This window comes from Sinocyclocheilus rhinocerous, unplaced genomic scaffold, assembly GCF_001515625.1.
Source record: "Sinocyclocheilus rhinocerous isolate Xijiao unplaced genomic scaffold, SAMN03320098_v1.1 scaffold1929, whole genome shotgun sequence".
NCBI lineage: Eukaryota > Metazoa > Chordata > Actinopteri > Cypriniformes > Cyprinidae > Sinocyclocheilus > Sinocyclocheilus rhinocerous.
The window spans coordinates 146,014-165,905 of NW_015659709.1; the positions used below are offsets into that span (position 1 = coordinate 146,014).

Below are 19,892 nucleotides of genomic sequence, written 5' to 3' on the forward strand. Positions count from 1 at the left end.
CCACCACCAGCATTTAAAAAAATAATAATTTTCATGAAAATTTTTCCATGAAAAAGCCTCTGCTTAAAAAAAAAAAAATTTGACTTCATTATTTTTTATCAACACTTGAATATGTGCAAGTTTAATAAAAAAAGCAATATTCGGAACAAAAATCTGAGAAAATTGTGTTTTTGTCAAACACTACATCCGCCCACTCGTTCACTCTCCCCAGGATTCTGATTCACCACACCTGCACCTCCTCATCAACACTCACTATAAAGACACACACAACCTGCACTCCTTTGTCTGGTCTCGTCGTTCCTACACTACAGAGACCTTACCTGCTACTCACCTGTATATATCACGTACCGTCCAGGATTCTGTCTTCAGTCATCTACTACCTGCCGTCCGTGTGTTCGTTCCTACATCTGTAAGAAAGACATTCAGTTACCATTCAGCGAAGTCATATCCATTTCCATTGAACTGCCATACTTACCGTTACTTCATTCTCGTTCCTGTGCTGTGTCAGCCGTTCAATAAACTTCTGTTTATATGTCACTTACCTTTCTGTCCTCTTCTGTTGTGTGACAGTAATCAATATTCTATTTATTAAAGCTATGTATTAATCTAATCAAGTTAGTGTTTTTAAGCATTTTGCATTTATTAAAATAATAACTCACAGCAGTAACATTTAAATAACATTTTATTTGTGAACTTTTCTTTTTAATACAAATGTAATGACGTGAGATTTGATGGGTTTGTGTGCATGTGAACATCAGAAAGGATTTACAGAGAGTCTCTCTATTGTTTAATCACACAGAGACAATGAGGAATCAGGATAAACCCTAAATCCAGCACAGAGGGGTTCAGTGAATGTAGTGTTGAATGTGTGTAAGTGTGTGACTATGTGTGTGTCAGAGACGCTGTAGAAGGACAGAGTGCCGGCCGACACGTCCACATACACTCCTGCTCTATTAGAGGATGAACGGATGGCAGGTATAACAGTTCTGTTGTTATTGTGACGGACAGTGAATCTGTTATCAGAGCAGTACAGACTCCAGGATTTGTCACTGGATCCAAACCAACAGTCATCAGTCCCTCCTTTCCTGCTGATTCCTTTATATGACACTGATATTTTTACACGTCCACTCCATTCAGCCTCCCAGTAACAGCGTCCAGTCAGACTCTCAACACACAGAACCTGATGACACTCATCAAATCTCTCTGGATAATCAGGATACGGCTGATGATCTTTCACACATGTGATCTTCCTGTTCTCATCAGACAGAATGAGACGAGTGTTTGCTGTGTTTGGATCCAGTGTGAGATCACAGGCATCTGAACACAAGAAGAGAGAAACGTACTCCGTTACAAACGTAACCTGGGTTCCCTGAGATACGGGAATGAGTAATGCATCTGCTAAGACGCTATGGGGAAAAGTAATTTTTTCTCCTAAACTGAAGCCTTTTTTAATAACGCAGTGTAACTGCACGGCCATCGGTTCGTGCAGTATACTTTCAAAACGAACCAATAGCCAAGAAGCCCGCCAGAATGGGTGGGGCCATCTGGCTATATAAGCGGCCGCTTGCCCTAGGTTAGGGCAAAGGTCAGGTTACTGCACGACTGAGTCGTGCAGCTGCATAGCACGGCTAGCAATGCAGTACGCGTTCCCGTATCTCAGGGAACCAAGGTTACGCTTGTAACCGAGTATGTTCCCTATCGATACTTTACTCGTATTGCGTCTGCTAAGACGCTATGGGAACCAGTACAATCACGCCGTGCTATTGGCAGAGGAACGACTACATGTGTACCCTTGATCCTAGGCACTTCAGGGCCCAAGGGGACAAGAATAGCAAACACCTCCCAAGGCGAACGGGCTAAGCTCACAGAGGTTACGCCCGGCCTGAGTGATCATTCCAGGAGACTTGCACAGCCCCGGCACCCATGAGGGCCGAGAGCGCACAAGTAAATCCTCTGAGCGTTTGAACATGTAAGTGCGTGTCAGTTATGCAGAAAGAACCCTAGCCTGTAAGGTAGGGACGTCCAGGTTGTAAAACCTAGCAAATGTGGATGGCGAGGCTCAACCGGCCGCCGCACAAATTTCCGCAATGGACTCGCCGTTAGACCACGCCCAAGAAGAGGCGACATCTCTAGTTGAATGGGCTCGTACTCCAATGGGGCATTACATGCCCAAGGAAGAGTTAGCTAGTGTAATAGCTTCAACTATCCACTTAGGAAGTCTCTGCTTCGTGACCGGATGCCCATTAGCGCGGCCACCGATGCAAACAAAGAGCTGTTCTAAACTGGGCGGAACACTCAATGTAAACTTTCAGCGCCCTGACTGGACAAGGTAAGTTCAACTCCTGGTCCTCTTCTGAGAGAGGAAGCGCAGAGAGTGTAATGACCTGTTCCCTGAATGGAGTAGAGAGCACCTTAGGTATATAAACATGCCTCAGTTTCAGGACGAAATTATAGAGTCGCCAGGCCCGAACTCCAGATAGGTAGGGCTCACAGAGTGCACCTGTAAATCTTCCATTCGTTTGACCAATGCTACTGCTAGCAGCAGAACGGTTTTTAATGACAGGGACCGAAGGTCTACAGACTGCAGCAGCTCAAAGGGAGGGCCTTTCAGGTCCCTCGGAACAGTGGGCAGTTCCCACGTAGGGACAGTGAGGGGAAGGGGTGGATTCAGCCTCCTAGCCCCCCCTCAGAAAATGGACAACAAGGTTGTTCCTGCCCACCGACTGGCCTGCTATAGGGCCTTGAGCGTGGATGGGGGAGTGCCCCTTATCCAACAGCTCCTGCAGAAAGGACAATATCACCGATACGTCACAGACTGACAGGCCCTTGCCGCGGGTTGAGCACCAGGTGGAGAACACCGACCATTTGAGGGAGTAGAGGCATCTTGTAGATGGAGCTCTAGCCTGAGAAAGCTCTAGCCTTGCAGGCTCCCATCGAATGGCCAAAGATGGAGAGCCCACAGATCGGGCTGGGGGTGCCATATCGTCCTGTTCGCCTGAGAGAGATCCTGCCTCAGGGGAATGGGCCATGGGGCTGCTATGAACAGCTGCGACAGCTCTGATAACCAATGCTGGTTTCTCCAGTGCAGGGCCACCAGGAGAACCTTGCGTTCTTGTTCCCTGATTCGACTTATTACCTACGGGATCAGGGCGATCGGGAGAAAAGCATAGAGAAGGGGGCTGGGCCAGTTGTGGGCCAACGCGTCCTTGTCCCTGGAATAATAAATTGGGCAGTGAGAGTTGTCTTTTGAGGCGAAGAAGTCCACTTCCGCCTTGCCAAAGATCTCCCAAATTTTTTGAACCGTCTGCGGATGAAGCAACCACTCTTGTGAGGGGGCTTTGCTTCGTGACAACATGTCCGCTCCTTGGTTCAGTTTGCCCGGAACGTGCACTGCTCTCAGCGAGCGTAGGTTGAACTGAGCCTATTCCAGGAGCTGCTCGACCAGCACAAGGAGGCGCCTCAAGGAAGCGATTTTCTCCCCTCCCTGGCGATTTGCGTAGGACACCACAGTCATGCTGTCCCAGCGGACCAGAACGTGGTGTCCCCTCAGGTCCGGTAGGAAGGTTTGACAGGCCCGACATACCGCCAGCATTTCGAGGCAGTTGATGTGAAGACCTTCCTCCGCTTTCGACCAGTGGCCGAAAGCCGGTTTTCCTTTGCACAGAGCTCCCCAACCCATGTTGGAAGCATTTGTCGAAACCATCTTTCTCCTGCAGACCATTCCCAGGGGGACGCCCTGTTCCATCCACTGAGCATTCTTCCAAGGGGTCAGGGCTGTTACACGGGCCTGGTATACCCTTATAAGTAGGCATCTGTGATGCCACGCATGTGATGGAACCTGCGGTTTCAGCCAGTACTGAAGGGGACACATACGAAGCAGGCCCAACTGTAGCACTGGAGACGCTGTGGCCATAAGGCCCAGCATCTTTTGAAACGACTTGAGGGAGCGAGGGGCACCGATCTTGAAGGAAGCCGCGAGCTGACCAGAGCATACTCTGTCGCGACCACCGCTCTCAATTTGGGTTGATTCGAACACTGTTCCCAGGAACAATACTCGAACGATACGTTGGCAGGGTGACAGTGCACTCTTGGCAAAATTGACCCTGAGCCCCAGGCATTCTAAGTGGCTGAAGAGGAGGGCTCTGTGAGATAGTGACTCTGCCTCCAACTGGGCCAGAACGAGTCAGTAGTCGAGGTAATTGAGAATGCGAATTCCCTTCTGCTTCAGAGTGAAGTGCATGGAGCCAGGGACAGTCCAAAGGGAAGGACCGTGTATTGACAAGCCACTTCCTCGAAGGCGAATCTCAAGAATTGCCTGTGGTGGAAGGCTATCTGGATGTGAAAGCAGGCGTCTTTCAAGTCCGGAGAAAAGAACCGGTCCTCTGGGCGGATTTGCAAGAGGATCTGCTTCAGTGTAGTCATCCTGAATGGCCGTTTCATGAGGGCGCGATTCAGGCATCTGAGATCGAAGATGGGCCGCAGGGCGCCATCCTTTTTGGGGACAAGAATATAGCGACTGTAGAGGCCTGACTTGCTCTGAGCTGGGGGAACCATTTCTATAGCTCCTTTCACCAGCAAATTCATCACCTTGGAGTGCAGGACATGTGGGAACCACGCAGCTGAATAACGGAGGTCATCGAGCGAATTGCAGTGAATAACCTCGTTTTATTATCCCCAAAACCCATTCTGACACCCTGGGGATGGCCTGCCAGGCCTCGGCCCGCGTGACAAGGGGTTGGATTAATTAGAGTGGCTGGTCGCTGTACAGGGACCCCACACTCGTGATAAACAGAAATAGAAATTTGTCATTTGCCCGCTATCACAGCGGATAGTTGTGTGGGCGCATGAACGGGCCCATTGTTCACAACGAACATATTGCCTTAGGCACCCGGAACTGAACGGGTTGCCTCAGCGTGGCCCAGACGCATCCAATCCGAAGCTGTCAGTGATAATAATCACTAGTGACAGCATTCTCCTTTAATCCACTTTAAAAGATCAAACGGCTCATTAGAAAAGGGGTACTGATGATCTTTATGTGTAAACACCAGCAGATCAAAAGTGTTGTGCGCATTCTCTCAGATCCGCTCGTAGCAGACGAGGGGAGGGGCCGCCTTCATTGAAGAAGGCGAGCCGCGAGCAAAGCAGATTGAGACATAAACTCTTGTAGTAAGAGCGGTCCGTCTCAGCGAGCACAGCCTCAGCGTGGGCGTGGCCCAGGCGAGAGGCGCATTCAAATACAAAGCTTTCAGTGATATTGAATCATTGGTGACAGCGTTCTGCTCCGATCCGCTTAGAAGGATTGAGCCGCTCGACAAACGAGAGGTGCAGATCCTCACGTGTAAACACACTGGCAGATCAAAGAGCTGCATGGAGAGTGAAGCACGCGGGGGCTTTGCCAGCGTTAAATCACTGAAACCTGATCGCTCATCCCCACGAGTTCGCCGTTTCTTCCTCCGAGGTAACTGGGAGGAGAGAAACGTGAGAGTGGGGGAGGCGGGGCCGACTCTCGCGAGCAAAACAGGGACAGACTGCTTTCGTAATGAAAGCAGCTCGTCTCTGTGAGCACAGCCTCAGCGACACACTCACAAATGCGAAGCTGTCAGTGACCGCGTTCTGCTCCAATCCGCCTAGGAGGATTAAGCCGCTCGATGTAACAAGGGGCGCTAATCCTTTACGTGTAAGACGCACGGCGGATCAATTGTAGCGGGGAGAGCGAGCACGCGGGCTCTGTGCCAGCGTGAGATCGCTCGGACCCGGTTGCTTAGTTCCCTGACTCCGCTGTTTCTCTCTCCGAGCCTTGCTGAGAGTGGAGAAATGGGAGAGCGGGGATGCTTTCATTGAAGGCGGTCCACGAGTGGAGAAGAGCAAGACTCATGCTCTCAGTGAGAGCATTCTGTCTCAGTGAGCGCGCAACTCACTGCCCTTCCGTGGCGGATCAAGTGAAGCGGGGAGAGCAAGCATGTGTGTTCTGTGCCGGCGTGCGATCGCTCAACCTCGGTTGCTCAGTCCCATGGCTCTGCTGTTTCTCTCTCCAAGCTTTGCTGAGAGAGGAGAAACGAGAGAGCTGGGCAGCCTTCATAAAGTGCGAGAAGAGCAAGACTCATGCTCTCAGCGAGAGCATTCTGTCTCAGTGAGCGTGCAGTCTCTGCGTGAGGGCTGCCCAGACAGGCGATGCACTCACTGCCCTTCTGCCTCGTGCAGCCTGCACAAGCCACACTTGCAGAGTGACATTTGCAACAACGTCGCTAGAAAAATGCTCTTTTAGAACTTACCTCCTTAAAAATAAGCTCTTTTAGGCTCGCCGGATGGTGGCAGGGGATCAGCTGGGACTGATGCTGCTGAAGGCGGCGGAGAAGTTGCGAATCAGCCGAGCAGAGGGTCGCTGGTTCAGCTTGATCCTTCTGTGAAGGCGTTTCAACGGCGAGAGGCTTTGAGTCTCGTAGATCAGCGAAGAACGTCGTTATCGCTGAAGGAGAAGAAATCTGAATCCTCGGGTGAAACGACCGCTTATATAGGCCGATGGCCCCACCCATTCTGGCGGGCTTCGTGGCCATAGGTTTGTGCAGCACCGCTGCCGAGCCATTAGTTCGTTTTTAAAGTATACTGCACGAACCAATGGCCATGCAGTTACACTGCGTTATTTAAAAAGTCTTCAGTTTAGGAGAAAAAACGACTTTTTCCCATAGCGTCTTAGCAGACGCAGTATGAATGAAGTATCGATAGGGAACATACAGAGCAACAAAACAGATAAGTGTGTGTGTGTGTGTGTGTCTGTGTTTGTAAACCTACACTTTCGTGATCCTACTGTCATCATGATCTCTCCTCCATGATCCACACTATAAACACAAAAAACACACATTACTGTACATCTGCATCATTCACACACATTCAGTATGTCAGTATTAGTGTTTGACATACTTGAGTATCTGCAGTTTATAGTTTGGATCCTCCAGTTTGTGTTTGAGCAGCTGGACTCCTGATTGTCCTGGGTGATTGTAGCTCAGATCCAGCTCTCTCTGGTGTGAGGGGTTTGAACTCAGAGCTGAAGACAAATAACCACAGCCTTCCTCTGTCACCATACAGCCAGACAACCTACAGAATAGAGCAGAGCAGTGTGTTGTTGGGAAGAGAGAAGTGCATGTGAAGCTGTATCAGCTCCTGTTCAGCCCCAGCCTCATGTTGCTGAACAACTCTTAACTACAGCAGCCAGACAGTGAGATACACGTCACTGACTGCCGACTGCATCTCTCTAGTCAATTCAGGATGGACTTTAGTAACTACACTAAACATTGTTTAAATGAATGAAAACATAATTTATTCAATAGACATAATTATCTCTTACGCATACAAACACACACATACAAACACACAATGTAACTAGATCATATTTAACATAGATGTACATTCATTGTGATGTCAGAAGACAACTGACTCCGCTCAATGTTTTTTTTTTTTTACCTTTGGCTGCTCACTCTGACTTTAAAACATTAAGGAACAATATTCAGTAAAGCAGTTTAGAAAATACCTGGATTGTGAAAAGTGACTTGACATTAGTTCATTTTTTTGAACCAAATTAATAAAAATGAATGTGAAATTCAAACCTTAGTATCTGCAGCTGACAGTGGACTCTTCAGTCCATCAGAGAGCAGCTTCACTCCTGAATCCTGCAGGTCATTGTTACTCAGGTTCAGCTGTGTCAGGACAGAGTTTGAGGACTGTAGAGCTGATGACAAACTCTCACAACACTGAGCAGTGAGATTACCTGATAATTTTATCATTCAGATTCATTAAGATCAGAGATCAGATGAGCTTTTGACTGCTTCTTTGCTACATTTTTCAATGTGTGAATATTTGAAGCAATGTTTTGTTGAGGTTTGAATTATGAACCTGAGAAGATCCTCTCCATATATCTGTGTATTTAGTTTTACTGTTTAACATTAAATTCTTACTGCATAAATGTCCATTTAATAAACATTTTAGTTTCCTATTATTTGCCACTTTGGCTGCATTTGCTTAAATTATATTATCAATTTTGACACATGTATCTGAGTGAGTTTAGTCCGTTCTCATGTTTAGTCTCTTAAACTACTTCTCAGCAGAAACATTTTCTTAAACAGTAACTCAAAACTTTTGATTCATCTGAGGACTTTCATGGTTGTTGAACGCATTTAGTTAAGGGATCATGACAAGAGGGATCATGACATGATCATGACAATGAAGCTTTCCTTGATATTTTGATATGTATGTGGTCACTATGCTATACAAATACTGTAAGTTTCAGACCTAAAACATTCCTCTTCACTGCAAAAAAGAGCATTAGATGAATCAAAGCTGCCAAAACGACTCTTTTCTACTTCCTCCACATGGTGATGTTGCACTGTAGTAGATATTTGCATCGCAGTGCCTCCAGAACAGCACTTCAACGCCTACTTTATTTTACTTCTGTCACCACTTTAAGTCTCTAAGTTTATTATTCACGTCAACCTGGTCAGTTATATATTAAGTGAACATAAACAGTTTGGAGAAAATAGAATGTGTATCAGTATATTACTGCATTTAGTCTTAAAGTGACAGTAGCCTAATAATCCTGCTGCTGTCTGTGTTATTAATGTTAATCAAACAACAAAAGAGAGAAAATCATTCACAGATCTTCTGTAACTTCTGTTGAGCGTCAGGGTAGGGTAGCGATTAGTGGTCTGCCTGAACATAAACAGTTTGGAGAAAATAAAATGTGTATCAGTATATTACTGCATTTAGTCTTAAAGTGACAGTAGCCTAATAATCCTGCTGCTGTTTGTGTTATTAATGTTAATCAAACAACAAAAGAGAGAAAATCATTCACAGATCTTCTGTAACTTCTGTTGAGCGTCAGGGTAGGGTAGCGATTAGTGGTCTGCCTGAACTACGCTTGAATTCCATTCAGTCACTCAATCTGCTACGCTGCTGCTGCTGTTATTGCTTCTGCTGCTGCAGAGCAAGTACGGGACATGCTTCTGCCAATACATACATGACATGCTGCTGTGAGCAAGACATGCTGCTTCTGCTTAGGGGTGTTTAGAACTTGATTTTAAAATCTGTATATGGTTGCTAGTTTAGGAATTAAAATGCAGAGCATGCAATAAAGCATAGAGATAAGGAGTAAAAGAATGTTCACTTATCTTAGATGCTGAATTTCAGAGGACTTCTGAAAGCGTACTGTAAACTGCTACAAAGATGCTGACCAAGTATTTGTATGTTAAGCAGCGTGCTCAATAGCTACTGATACAGCAGAAACCAATCAGCTATGCCCAACAGTGAATGATGTGATTACAATAAGATCAAGTTACGGACCGATCAGCCTGTGCCATCTAGAGTTTTATGACAGAAATCTGTATTGATTACATTATAAATTATCGTAATTTTGATTCTTGCCATAATTGACCAGCAATGTGGTTTTTCCACCAAAGATCTAACATGGTTATAGGAATAAGCATAATATTTCTGAAACATACTCAACATGGCTTATAATAGGTCTTCTTTAAACACGAGTATTCATTTGCTAATAATTCAACACTCACAGAGCTTTTCTGCAGTTGATCACGGCTGGTACCAGTCTTCTTCTGCCCTCATCTGATGTGTTGTATTTCTTGAGGTCCAGCTCATCCAGCGGCTCCTCTGACATCTGAAGCATGTAGGTGATTGTTGAGCAGTGAGCAGGAGAGAGTTTCTTCTCTGAGTGTTTGTCTGACTTCACAAACGCCTGAATCTCTCTGGACAGAGTCTGATCTTTCACTTCCAGCAGACAGAGGAACAGATTGATGGATCTTTCAGTGGAGAGTCCATGTCCTTTTTTGATCTTCTCTTTAATGTACTGTGTGGTTCTCCTGATGCTCTCTGAGCTGTTCTCGGTGTGTGTCAGTAGATCCTGTAAGAGTCTCTGATTGGACTCCAGTGAGATGCCCAGCATGAACCGCAGGAACAGATCCAGCCGTCCATTCTGGATTTTGTTATGAGTTGTGAGACTTGTTCTGTCTGACTCTATAACATCTTGTGTCAAACAGAAATGGCAGTTATTTTTCATTTCTTTTGTTAATAAATAATTTGTTGCAACCTTACCAACCGCATGTCCTCCTTTCATTTATTACGGCTTTGAGCCGGTCGTGACAGTACATTTCTATGTCTCTCTTTTGCTGTAGTGTGTCAGTAGTTCCTGTAAGAGTCTCTGATTGGACTCCAGTGAGACGCCCAGCAGGAACCGCAGGAACAGATCCAGATGGCCATCTCTGCTCTGAAGTGATTCATCTACTACACCTTTAAGCAAATATTGTACTGAAGCTAAATTCTTCAATTCCTCCATAGTTGTACTCACATGAAAGTAAAAAACATAGAAAGCAGCAAGAAACTCCTGAATGCTCAGATGAATGAAGCTGTAGACTTTCCTCTGATGAATCACAGATTCCTGCTTAAAGATCTCAGTGCAAATCCCAGAATACACTGAGGCGTCAGTGAGGTCTATGCCGCTCTCAATCAGGTCCTCCTCGTAGAACATCACATTGCCCTTCATCAGCTGTTTGAAAGCCACTTCAGCAAGTTTCACAATCACTTCTCTGTTGGACTGCAGGAGTTTCTCTGGATCTCTCTCTTCATACTTCTGGTTCCTCATGTTGATCTGAATCAGTAGGAAGTGGATGTACATTTCAGTCAGAGTTTGAGGGATTTCTGCACTCAGATCTTCTTCCAGGAGCTTCTGAAGCACAGTGGATGAAATCCAGCAGAAGACGGGGATGTGGCACATGATATGAAGGCTTCTTGCTCTTCTGATGTGTGAGATGATTCTGCTGGCTTGATGCTGGTCACTGATTCTCTTCCTGAAATATCCCTCCTTCTGACGCTCACTGAATCCCTGAATTTCTGTCAGACGGTGGATGTATTTGGAGGGGATCTGATTGGCTGCTGCTGGTCTGGAGGTGATCCAGATGAGAGCAGAGGGAAGCAGCTCTCCTTTCATGAGGTTTGACATCAACACAGCCACTGATGAAGTCTCAGTCACATCACAAACTTTCTGAGCGTCTGAAAACATCAGTGTGATTCTGCTTTCATCCAGACCATCAAAGATGAACACAACTTTACACTCCTCATAAATCTGTGAGTCCAGATCTTGAAGTTCAGGATGAAAGTCCAGCAGAAGTCTGTGAAGACTGTACTGATGATCTCGGATCAAGTTCAGCTCTCGAAATGGAAGCACAAACATGAAATCTACATCCTGATGGGCTTTTCCCTCGGCCCAGTCCAGAATGAACTTCTGCACAGAGACGGTTTTTCCGATTCCAGCGATGCCTTTAGTAAGAACAGTCTTGATCTGCTCTTTCTCCTCAGATCCTGCTTCAGCTGAGGCTTTAAAGATGTCATTGCAGTAGATTGGAGTGTCTTGTGTTCTGGCTGTTTTCTCCATCTGCAAAACCTCATGTTCTTCATTCACTCCTTCTCTCTCTCCCTCTATGACGTAGAGCTGTGTGTAGATCCTGTTCAGGAGGCTTTCATTCTCCTGGAGTTTCAGTCCCTCAAATAATCTCTCATACTTGCTCCTCATGCTGGTTTTGTGCTGCTCTTTGACTCTCAGTAGTTCAGCATTCACTGATCGGGTGCATCTATTCAGGGACGCTCTAATGGGGGTGAAGCTGCTGGTCGGACAAGAGGCAGAGGGTCCAAACTGTAAGCGCGAGACTCCATCCACTCTGCTGAAACAACAACAAAAAGACAATACAATTATGAATAAAACTCAAGCTGACATCACAGGTTCTGTTAGTCAATAATTTTCTTATATCCAGTGTTTCCCATTAAGGACTAATCTTTTTCGCCTTTTTCATAATGAACCAAAAATATTTTACACTTCTCATAATAACATAAATGGTCTCTAAAGCTGTGCTATTTTGTGCTATTGTTTTTGTTGTCCAAGCATTGAAAAACAAACTAAAATCTGAAAATCGCAATATGGCTTTTTGTGCTTACCAAATTGCCAAAAGGTATACAGTCTGATGTTCTGCATTTCAGAGTGAAGCACAGCACTAATATTAATTTACACATGCATTTCATTTCTCTGTTTTTAACACTCATATTAATTGGCTCCTAGATTCACTAGATCAGTTAAACCACCACCACATATTCATCCTCACCTGGGGTCAGAGGTCACTGGTTCATTACTGAAATTAGGAGAAGCATCCATTGATTTGTCACTCTTCAGAGACACACAGCTGGGATCTGCAGATGAAGATCTCTGACTCCAGATACTGATAAAACACACAGAAATCATTCTTCCTTTAGTTGTGTCTGCCGTTTCATTTATTATAAGTCTGTCTCTAACGACGGTTTCACACCGTCAGTGTTTTTAATGAGTAACTGAGTCACTGCTGATTGTGATTCCTCTGATCACCGTCATGTTACGAGCTTTTGTTTATGATCGTCAGCAAACCCTGCTGTCTCTCCTACACACACACACACACACTCTCAATTTAACATATTGTGTAGTGTAGATAGTATGACAAATATGCTTCAACAAACTATACGTAGGCTACTTTAAATCATCTTAATGTGACGGGCGGCAACGTTATAAAGGGTTAAAGAAATTACTCAACTTTGAAACTATTCTACTAATTCACACAATCGCGACTACGCCACCCGGGGATTAACACCCGGGAAAGACCCACAGGCCCACAGGTTCACCTTCTCACAAAATGACCCAGAGACACGAATACCTTGTATAAAAGTAACAAATCTTTATTAAACAATTGCTCAATTAAAATGAATCCTTGTTCAGTAAAAAAAAGAAGATTATGCACATCAAGTGCAACAAGCTGCCATGAAATACATACAAAACAAAAGCCCCCCCAAAAAAGAGCAAGGGCTTCGCAATAGGGAGGCGGCTAGACACCGGGCTTCAATAGGGCCCGCACTACTGAATACCCACACGTGCACAAAACCACACTTACACACCCCAGGAAATTCACTGCAAATCCACACCACTTTGGTGAAAAGAGCTATTTCTGCACAGGAACAGCCAGCCTGACTTCTCCGAGCCCCCAGCTCCCACAAAAGACAAAAAGAGAAGGAAATTAAACAGACAATCAAACCACGAGAAACACAAGCAAACTTGTTGCCAGAAAACAAAAGTAATAAAGAAAGAAAAAAATTAAATACCAAACAAAGTGCTTGACTGCAAAACAAACATTAATAATGCAACAAGCTTAGTTGCAAACAAAAGGATTAAATGCAAATTTAAAGTAGTGAATGCAAACCAAACAAATGAATTAACTGCAAACACCAAAACTTAAATGAAAAACATACGTTTAAAACAAAAATTAATAAATGCAAGCCAACCAAATAAACTGACTACAAACACAGGACTTAAGTGCAAAACATACATTAAAGCAAAACAGATGAATTAAACATTATACAAAAGCAAAACAGCAGTGTTGAAATTGCAAGCCATGCTGTAGTCCCTGTTATAAGCCATGCAGAGCCAGGAGCACAAAAGCAGGCACGCTCACAGGATGGTTTAAACACCTAGGACACAGAAAAAGTTATAACCCAAACCAACACGCCTTTATGCGGGCTAGAGAGACAAGAGTGGGTTGTACATTTGAATTGAATTGAATAATAGATCGCATACAGGCAGCAGCAATCACCCAAGCAGGCGTCACCCGCAATTCTCAAATGCAGAGAAACACAACAGCAGAGGACCAGCGATCGCCCATATATGGGTGCAACATGCGCCCCGAACAAACGCCAGCTTCACAAAGATTACTAGTAGCAGACAACAAACAGTTAAAGTCACTATTAAAGTCTACAACACCGACAACCTAGATGGAAAACACCTATACATACCCCTCATGCAACGCAATGAAACTCCAGAAATGCGATCAGCTGAGTATGACGCAACACCCTTCTATTTTGCTTCACGCCTTTATATACACTCCCCTAACTAGGACGCCATAACAAATATTCTCAAAGTATCACAGCATGCTCTCTCCCTAAACCCGCTTTGAGACTCAGCTCATGTGCATCTCCAACGGGCAGTGCGGAGACACAAGAGGCAAGCTGACACCCGAAGAACACCGACCCCTCACTACCATCCAGGCCAGAAGGTATGGCTCTCGACACGAGACATCCGTCTCCGCCTGCCTTGCCGTAAACTGAGTCCCTGGTACATAGGTCCATTCACTGTGCGGAGGCAGCTCAACGAAGTCACCTACAGGCTAAACCTTCCACCTCACTACCGCATCTCACCATCTTTCCATGTTGTCTTCCCCCACAGAATCTGGCGGCGATGAGGTACCTCCTCCTCCCGAAATCACAGATGAGGAAGCCATCTACTGGGTCCGGGCCATCCTTGACTCGTGGCGGCGGGGCCCCAAACTGGAGTACCTCATCAACTGGGAGGACTACGGTCCTGAGGAACGCTCTTGGGTCGCTTGTCATGACATCCTCTATCCAGCGCTTCTCACACAATACCACGCTGAACACCCAGATCGCCCAGCTCCCAGGGGTCGAGGTAGGCCCCGTCGTCATCGCCCCATCCGGCCGTCAGGAGCCGACCGTGGAGGAGGGGGTCTGCATCCTTCTGTTGTGTGACAGAAGACCAGACCAAATGCAGAGCTCCACGGATACTGGCGGGGATCACCCCACCGATCCTTTCGCTGACCTGGTTAACGCTGTTCATCTGTCTCTCCAGCCCTCCACATCTGCCACTTCATCTGCAATTCCGGCCGACCTCATTGAAGCAGCACGTCAATCACTCCTGCAACCAGTAAAATCACTGTTTTTGAAGTAACTAAGCCTCATTGCTTGTAGACGCAGGTTCACACACGCAACTTTCACCCCCCCCCACTTCCCACCAGTGGTTGACAGCTGGAACCTCCGAGGGCTCACCTGACCAGGGGAATAACTGAGATTGGTACCAAAGGATACATTGGAACAGGGTGATCCCTGTGGTGGATTGTCTTAGGGAGTTCTGGGCGTACTCCGCCCACAGAAGCACTGGCTACCTATTAAACATTGTATAGATTTTAAAATCTTGCTTATTACTTATAAAGCCCTGAATGGTTTAGCACCTCAGTATTTGAACGAGCTCTTGTTACATTATAGTCCTCCACGTCCGCTGCGTTCTCAAAACTCTGGCAATTTGATAATACCTAGAATATCAAAATCAACTGCGGGCGGCAGATCCTTTTCCTATTTAGTGCCCAAACTCTGGAATAACCTACCTAACATTGTTCGGGAGGCAGACACACTCTGTCAGTTTAAATCTAGATTAAAGACCCATCTCTTTAACCTGGCTTACACATAACACACTAATACGCTTCTAATATTCAGATCCGTTAAAGGATTGTTAGGCTGCATTAATTAGGTCAATCGGAACTGGGAACACTCCCCATAAAACCCAATGTACTTGTTACGTCGTAAGAAGAATGGCATCTACGCTAATATTAGTCTGTTTCTTTCTTATTCCAAGGTCACTGTAGCCACCAGATCCAGTCTGTATCCAGATCAGATGGTCACTGCAGTCACCCGAATCCAGTACATATTCAGACCAGATGGTGAATCAGCACCTAGAGAGGACCTCTATAGCCCTGAATGTCAGCGGAGATCAGGACAACTAGATGAGCCACAAAGAAAATTGAGTGTTTACTATTGTCACTTTGCATTATTGACACAGTATTTTCCTATTTTGATACTGTAAAGCTGCTTTGACACAATCTGTATTGTTAAAAGCGCTATATAAATAAAGGTGACTTGACTTGACTTGACTAACAAAATAGCCTATGGAACACCAGAATAAGTACACAAGCATACACGCTTTCACTTACACACATTCAATTTACATTTCTTAAAAAGAAATGCATAAAAAAATAAAAAAATAATAATAAAAAATATAATAATAAAATAAATAAGTAAATATTTCTAAAAGTAAAAAATAAATAAATTTGCTACAGACAGTGTTAACAATGTCTTTTTCAGTAAGGTCTACATTTCCATTTTACATAATATTTATGTATGGCTCCCATAGCCGATCAAAGTCTTTCCGTCTCCCCTTAGCAATGTAAGTTAGCCTTTCCAGTCCAATACAGTTCGATAACTCCTTTGTCCACATTTTCATAGATGGAGCATCCATACTCTTCAAACCTAATGCAATTCTCATTAACCATTTATATTGAAGTAATTTAAACCTTGTATTTATTGTCTGTGTGCTTTAAGACATGCATAGTTCCAGTCTGCCTCATCTATATATTCCTGTAAATCCATTTTCCAGGCATTTAATTTGTCTAATGTTGATACAGTACTGTGTTTCATCATTAAATTATAGTACACGGAAATTTGGAAGGTAAGGGTCACGTATCTAAGTTATTTCCTCTAATTTTGATAAAGATGGTATACAGATTATCTGTTCTTCTATTGATGACATGTAACTTTTCAACTGTAAATACTTAAAAAAATCTATTTATCATAAGATGGCAATAAACAGGAGAAGTGCCCGTTATACAAGCTTTCAGTCTTTGCTCAAAATAGTAAAGCTATAGGACAGGAAGAGATAAAGGAGAATAAGAGAATAGAAAAAGTGAAGGCATAGGCTAATTGAAAGGATTCATTGTGGAGTGAGGGGCCTCACTCTGCCAAAGCTGAAATGGAAAATGTCAAGGCTGTGTCTTTAACTTCAGATATGTGGACATCACTTAACATGGACGCTTACTTGGCCATAACCTGCCACTACATTGATGGGAATGATAAGCTCACCACTGTCTTGCTGGGGGTAGAGAAGTTTCCAGATAACCACACAGCTGAAAATATAGCCCTGCTTGTGCAAAGACTCTACAAGTGAGGCACACAATCTGCATTGCACATGCACTTAATTTAATGGTTAAAAAATCGTTCGACCAAGTTTCTGCCCTCTTTGACAGCCGCACCAAGGCAAAGAAAATGGTCACCTATTTCAGATCCAGCAAGCTGACACAGATGCAGCAAGAAAGGCGCAGACCTGCACTTAAACTGTGTAAAAAAAAGTGGAACAGCACTTTTCAGATGCTTCAACGCCTATATGAAGAAAGGCAAGCAGTGGGGGCATCCCTAGCCTCTCTCAGGACAGACATCACTCCTTCATCCACAGCAGTATGAAGCAATAGAGGCAGTCCTCCGTGTGCTCTCGCCGTTCCAGCAGGCTACGGTAGAACTGTCTGAGGAGAAACATGTGTCAGGTTCAAAAGTCATTCCACTGATGAAAATGATACACCATTCTTACAGGGAGAACAAATCAGGTGTTTATTTTGTATATTTATTCAGCAGTTAAAACATTCATATTGATGTTCATATTGCAAATGTGACCAAGCCATTTTAAATTGATTAGGTTAATGGACATTACAAAAGAACTGACAGAAGACCTGACCAGACGCCTGAGAGAACATATATGGAATATAGAGTCTATGAGTGTAATGACCATGGCAACCTTGCTGGACACAAGGTTTAAAACCTTTGGGTTGCTCAATCAAAATACAATGACTGAAGCTGTTAGAAGGCTAAAAGGGGAATGTGCCACCATCATCAGAGCCCAAGAACAAACCCCATCAACGTCAAGCACTCAGTCAACAGAAACATCATCTCAACAGGCAACTAGTTCAAGTGCATATTTTTATTTATTTTGGAAAAAAAACTTTTGTGAATATTTCATGACATAAAAATTAGTGTGTGATGCATTCACATTTGCAGTCATATTTACATTTTTTTTCTACTTCAAATTGTTTAGGTGGAAACTTCTGGCACCTGCTAGATAGTGCTGTGGACCAGAGTAAAAAAAACGGTAATGCCACAGCTGATGCAGTAATAGAGGTTGACCGATACCTAAAGGAAACTAACATACCAAGAACCCATGATCCGCTTGAATACTGGAAAGAACAAAAACATGTGTTCCCCCATCTATATCTGATGGCACTGCAGTTTTTGTGTACACCAGCCTCCTCTGTACCCTGTGAGAGAGTGTTCTCAAAGGCAGGGGAAATATTGTCCAAGAGGAGAAATAGGCTCTGCCCTAACACTGTAAACACCACTTCCTGCTATTGAGGACATCCAGAGGAAACGCTGTCTACATCGAGCTCGCAGCATTCTTAAAGGGATAGTTCACCCAAAAATGAAAATGTGATGTTTATCTGCTTACCCCCACCAGGGCATCCAAGATGTAGGTGACTTTGTTTCTTCAGTAGAACACATTTGATGATTTTTAACTTTAACCGTTGCAGTCTATCAGTCGTATAATGCATGGCAATGGTAACAAAAAAAAACAGGAAGGGGGCAAAAACCTTTTCACAGCACTGTATATATTTCTCAATAAAAATCAGTAAAATATCCCTTTTTTCACCCAGTTACACAAGCACATTTAATAACCCCCCCCCCCTCCAATTTTCCAAATTCTTTGAAGTTAAATTTATATATTCTCCTATACTAGATAAAGAAATAATACAATGTTATTACTATACAGATAATTGTATGTCAAATACATGTCATATACAGGCGTTGTAGTCATAATTCATCAATTGCTCACTTACTGTGGGCACCCACAACATGCCTAAACAGTATTTTATTGTAATACATTGACTCATATTACTACAAATTACCACATTATGGTACATAAATATTAACAGCTTATGATTTTTATTTGTGCACTACATAGTAAAATTACATCAAAGAGGTTGGTGTTTCATCCAGTGAAGCTTCATCCCAGATACGGATGTTGTACATTTTATGATCTACTAGATGGCACTGTAATCGATACTCCGAGACTATTTTCTTGGACCAGTTAGAGGAAAGCCTCGTAGCTCCACGAGGCTTCATTTCGCCATCACTAGTCTAGATTAGTCTAGGGGAGATCGCAACACAAATAAATAGTTGGCGGTGAGTGGATGTGCAACGGCAGAGGAAACCCCATCTCCAGAGCCAGAATGGCTACAATAATCCAAACAACCAGGATGAGTTAGAACCAAAATAGAGTAGTTTTATTAACATAATTCAGAGAGAGAGAAAATAATAACAAAAGGGTATCAATTTCAGAAGGGGGCAAGGCCACAATAACAAACTAACTCTTTCACAATTAACTAGCTACGCTTCAAAGAAAAGAAACGGAAAATACAACAGGCTAAACTAACTCCCTAAACTAACATAACCAGGGGGCTGTTTCATAAAACAAGTTTACCAAATAAGCCAGGCTTATTTCAGTTAGTCTGACTTATTTTCACTTGATTTGGTTTCATAAATCAAAATTACCATAGCTCAGGCTCAGTCACTGTGGCAACTTATGCTGGAAAGCTAACCTGTGGAGCAGGCTAACTGTCAGGCTAAGCTGAGCTTCTCTAACACTGACCAATAGGAACGCATTGATATTACAGCGCTGACTCTCTCACATACAACTAGCTGACTTTATTATTAGTCCAAAAATAAAAGTATACAGAAAAATGCAACTTAAATAATTAAATAAATTTAAAAAATAGGCTACAACCAACTAAGGTATTGTGCCCAAAATGTAATGACCTTTTTTTTTTAAGATATATGAAAACATTTTAACATAGTTGCCACTTTCACATTCAGTTGATCAGCAGTTTCTAGCCCATGCAGCCTTTCTCTCTGGTTTTATGACAGCTGTACTTTATGGTTATTAGTAGAACATTAAAACATTACAATCTAAAATTGCTCTTTAAAGCATTAAAAACACTAAATTAAAAGTTAAAACCACTGAATTAAAAATGAAAATAAATAATAGAAATCAGACTACATTTTAACTGATAAGAGGAACACATTAACTCATTTGAGATAGTAGGGCTGTATTAGCTAGATTACATTTGATTTACAGTTACTGCTATGATAAAAATTCACTTATA

At 43.7% G+C, this 19,892-nt stretch overlaps 3 protein-coding genes across 4 annotated transcripts in view; all 3 read right to left on the reverse strand.

The window, feature by feature from the left end:
* LOC107724125 (stonustoxin subunit beta-like) overlaps nt 1-373 on the reverse strand; it is a 2,539-nt gene extending 2,166 nt beyond the window's left edge. Inside the window, exons 1-2 of the mRNA XM_016532925.1 lie at nt 349-373; nt 225-252 (exon numbers count right to left, since the gene is read on the reverse strand). Of these exons, the coding sequence (XP_016388411.1) occupies nt 225-252; nt 349-373 (53 nt within the window). The remainder of the gene's footprint in view (nt 1-224; nt 253-348) is intronic.
* Nucleotides 374-770: 397 nt separating this feature from the next.
* LOC107724127 (stonustoxin subunit beta-like) lies at nt 771-17,877 on the reverse strand. 2 transcript variants are annotated; one of them, XM_016532928.1, is made up of 4 exons: nt 17,866-17,877; nt 6,919-7,182; nt 6,790-6,836; nt 771-1,317 (listed from the first exon to the last, which is right to left on the reverse strand). In XM_016532928.1, the coding sequence occupies exons 2-4, from the start codon at nt 7,077-7,079 to the stop codon at nt 788-790; spliced, it is 738 nt and encodes a 245-aa protein (XP_016388414.1). In that variant the 5' UTR covers nt 7,080-7,182; nt 17,866-17,877; the 3' UTR covers nt 771-787. The 2 variants fall into 2 exon arrangements, with proteins under 2 accessions (XP_016388414.1, XP_016388413.1); XM_016532927.1 differs by lacking the exon at nt 17,866-17,877 and adding an exon at nt 7,602-7,660 and having other exon boundaries at nt 6,919-7,092.
* LOC107724128 (protein NLRC3-like) lies at nt 9,554-12,252 on the reverse strand. Its single transcript, XM_016532929.1, has 3 exons — nt 12,153-12,252; nt 10,207-11,717; nt 9,554-9,978 (listed from the first exon to the last, which is right to left on the reverse strand). The coding sequence occupies exons 1-3, from the start codon at nt 12,200-12,202 to the stop codon at nt 9,554-9,556; spliced, it is 1,986 nt and encodes a 661-aa protein (XP_016388415.1). The 5' UTR covers nt 12,203-12,252.
* Nucleotides 17,878-19,892: the final 2,015 nt, after the last annotated feature.

What these genes read in the sequence shown, in the direction of transcription:
- LOC107724127 (XM_016532928.1), bottom strand. Translation starts at nt 7,079, where the DNA reads ATGGTGACAGAGGAAGGCTGTGGTTATTTGTCTTCAGCTCTGAGTTCA. An exon ending in TATAAACTGCAGATACTCAA is followed by an intron (nt 6,837 to 6,918) that starts GTATGTCAAACA and finishes TTGTGTTTATAG; the next exon opens with TGTGGATCATGGAGGAGAGA. An exon ending in GACAGTAGGATCACGAAAGT is followed by an intron (nt 1,318 to 6,789) that starts GTAGGTTTACAA and finishes TCTTGTGTTCAG; the next exon opens with ATGCCTGTGATCTCACACTG.
- LOC107724128 (XM_016532929.1), bottom strand. Translation starts at nt 12,202, where the DNA reads ATGGATGCTTCTCCTAATTTCAGTAATGAACCAGTGACCTCTGACCCC. An exon ending in CCAGTGACCTCTGACCCCAG is followed by an intron (nt 11,718 to 12,152) that starts GTGAGGATGAAT and finishes TTGTTGTTTCAG; the next exon opens with CAGAGTGGATGGAGTCTCGC. An exon ending in GGGCGTCTCACTGGAGTCCA is followed by an intron (nt 9,979 to 10,206) that starts ATCAGAGACTCT and finishes ATAACAAAATCC; the next exon opens with AGAATGGACGGCTGGATCTG.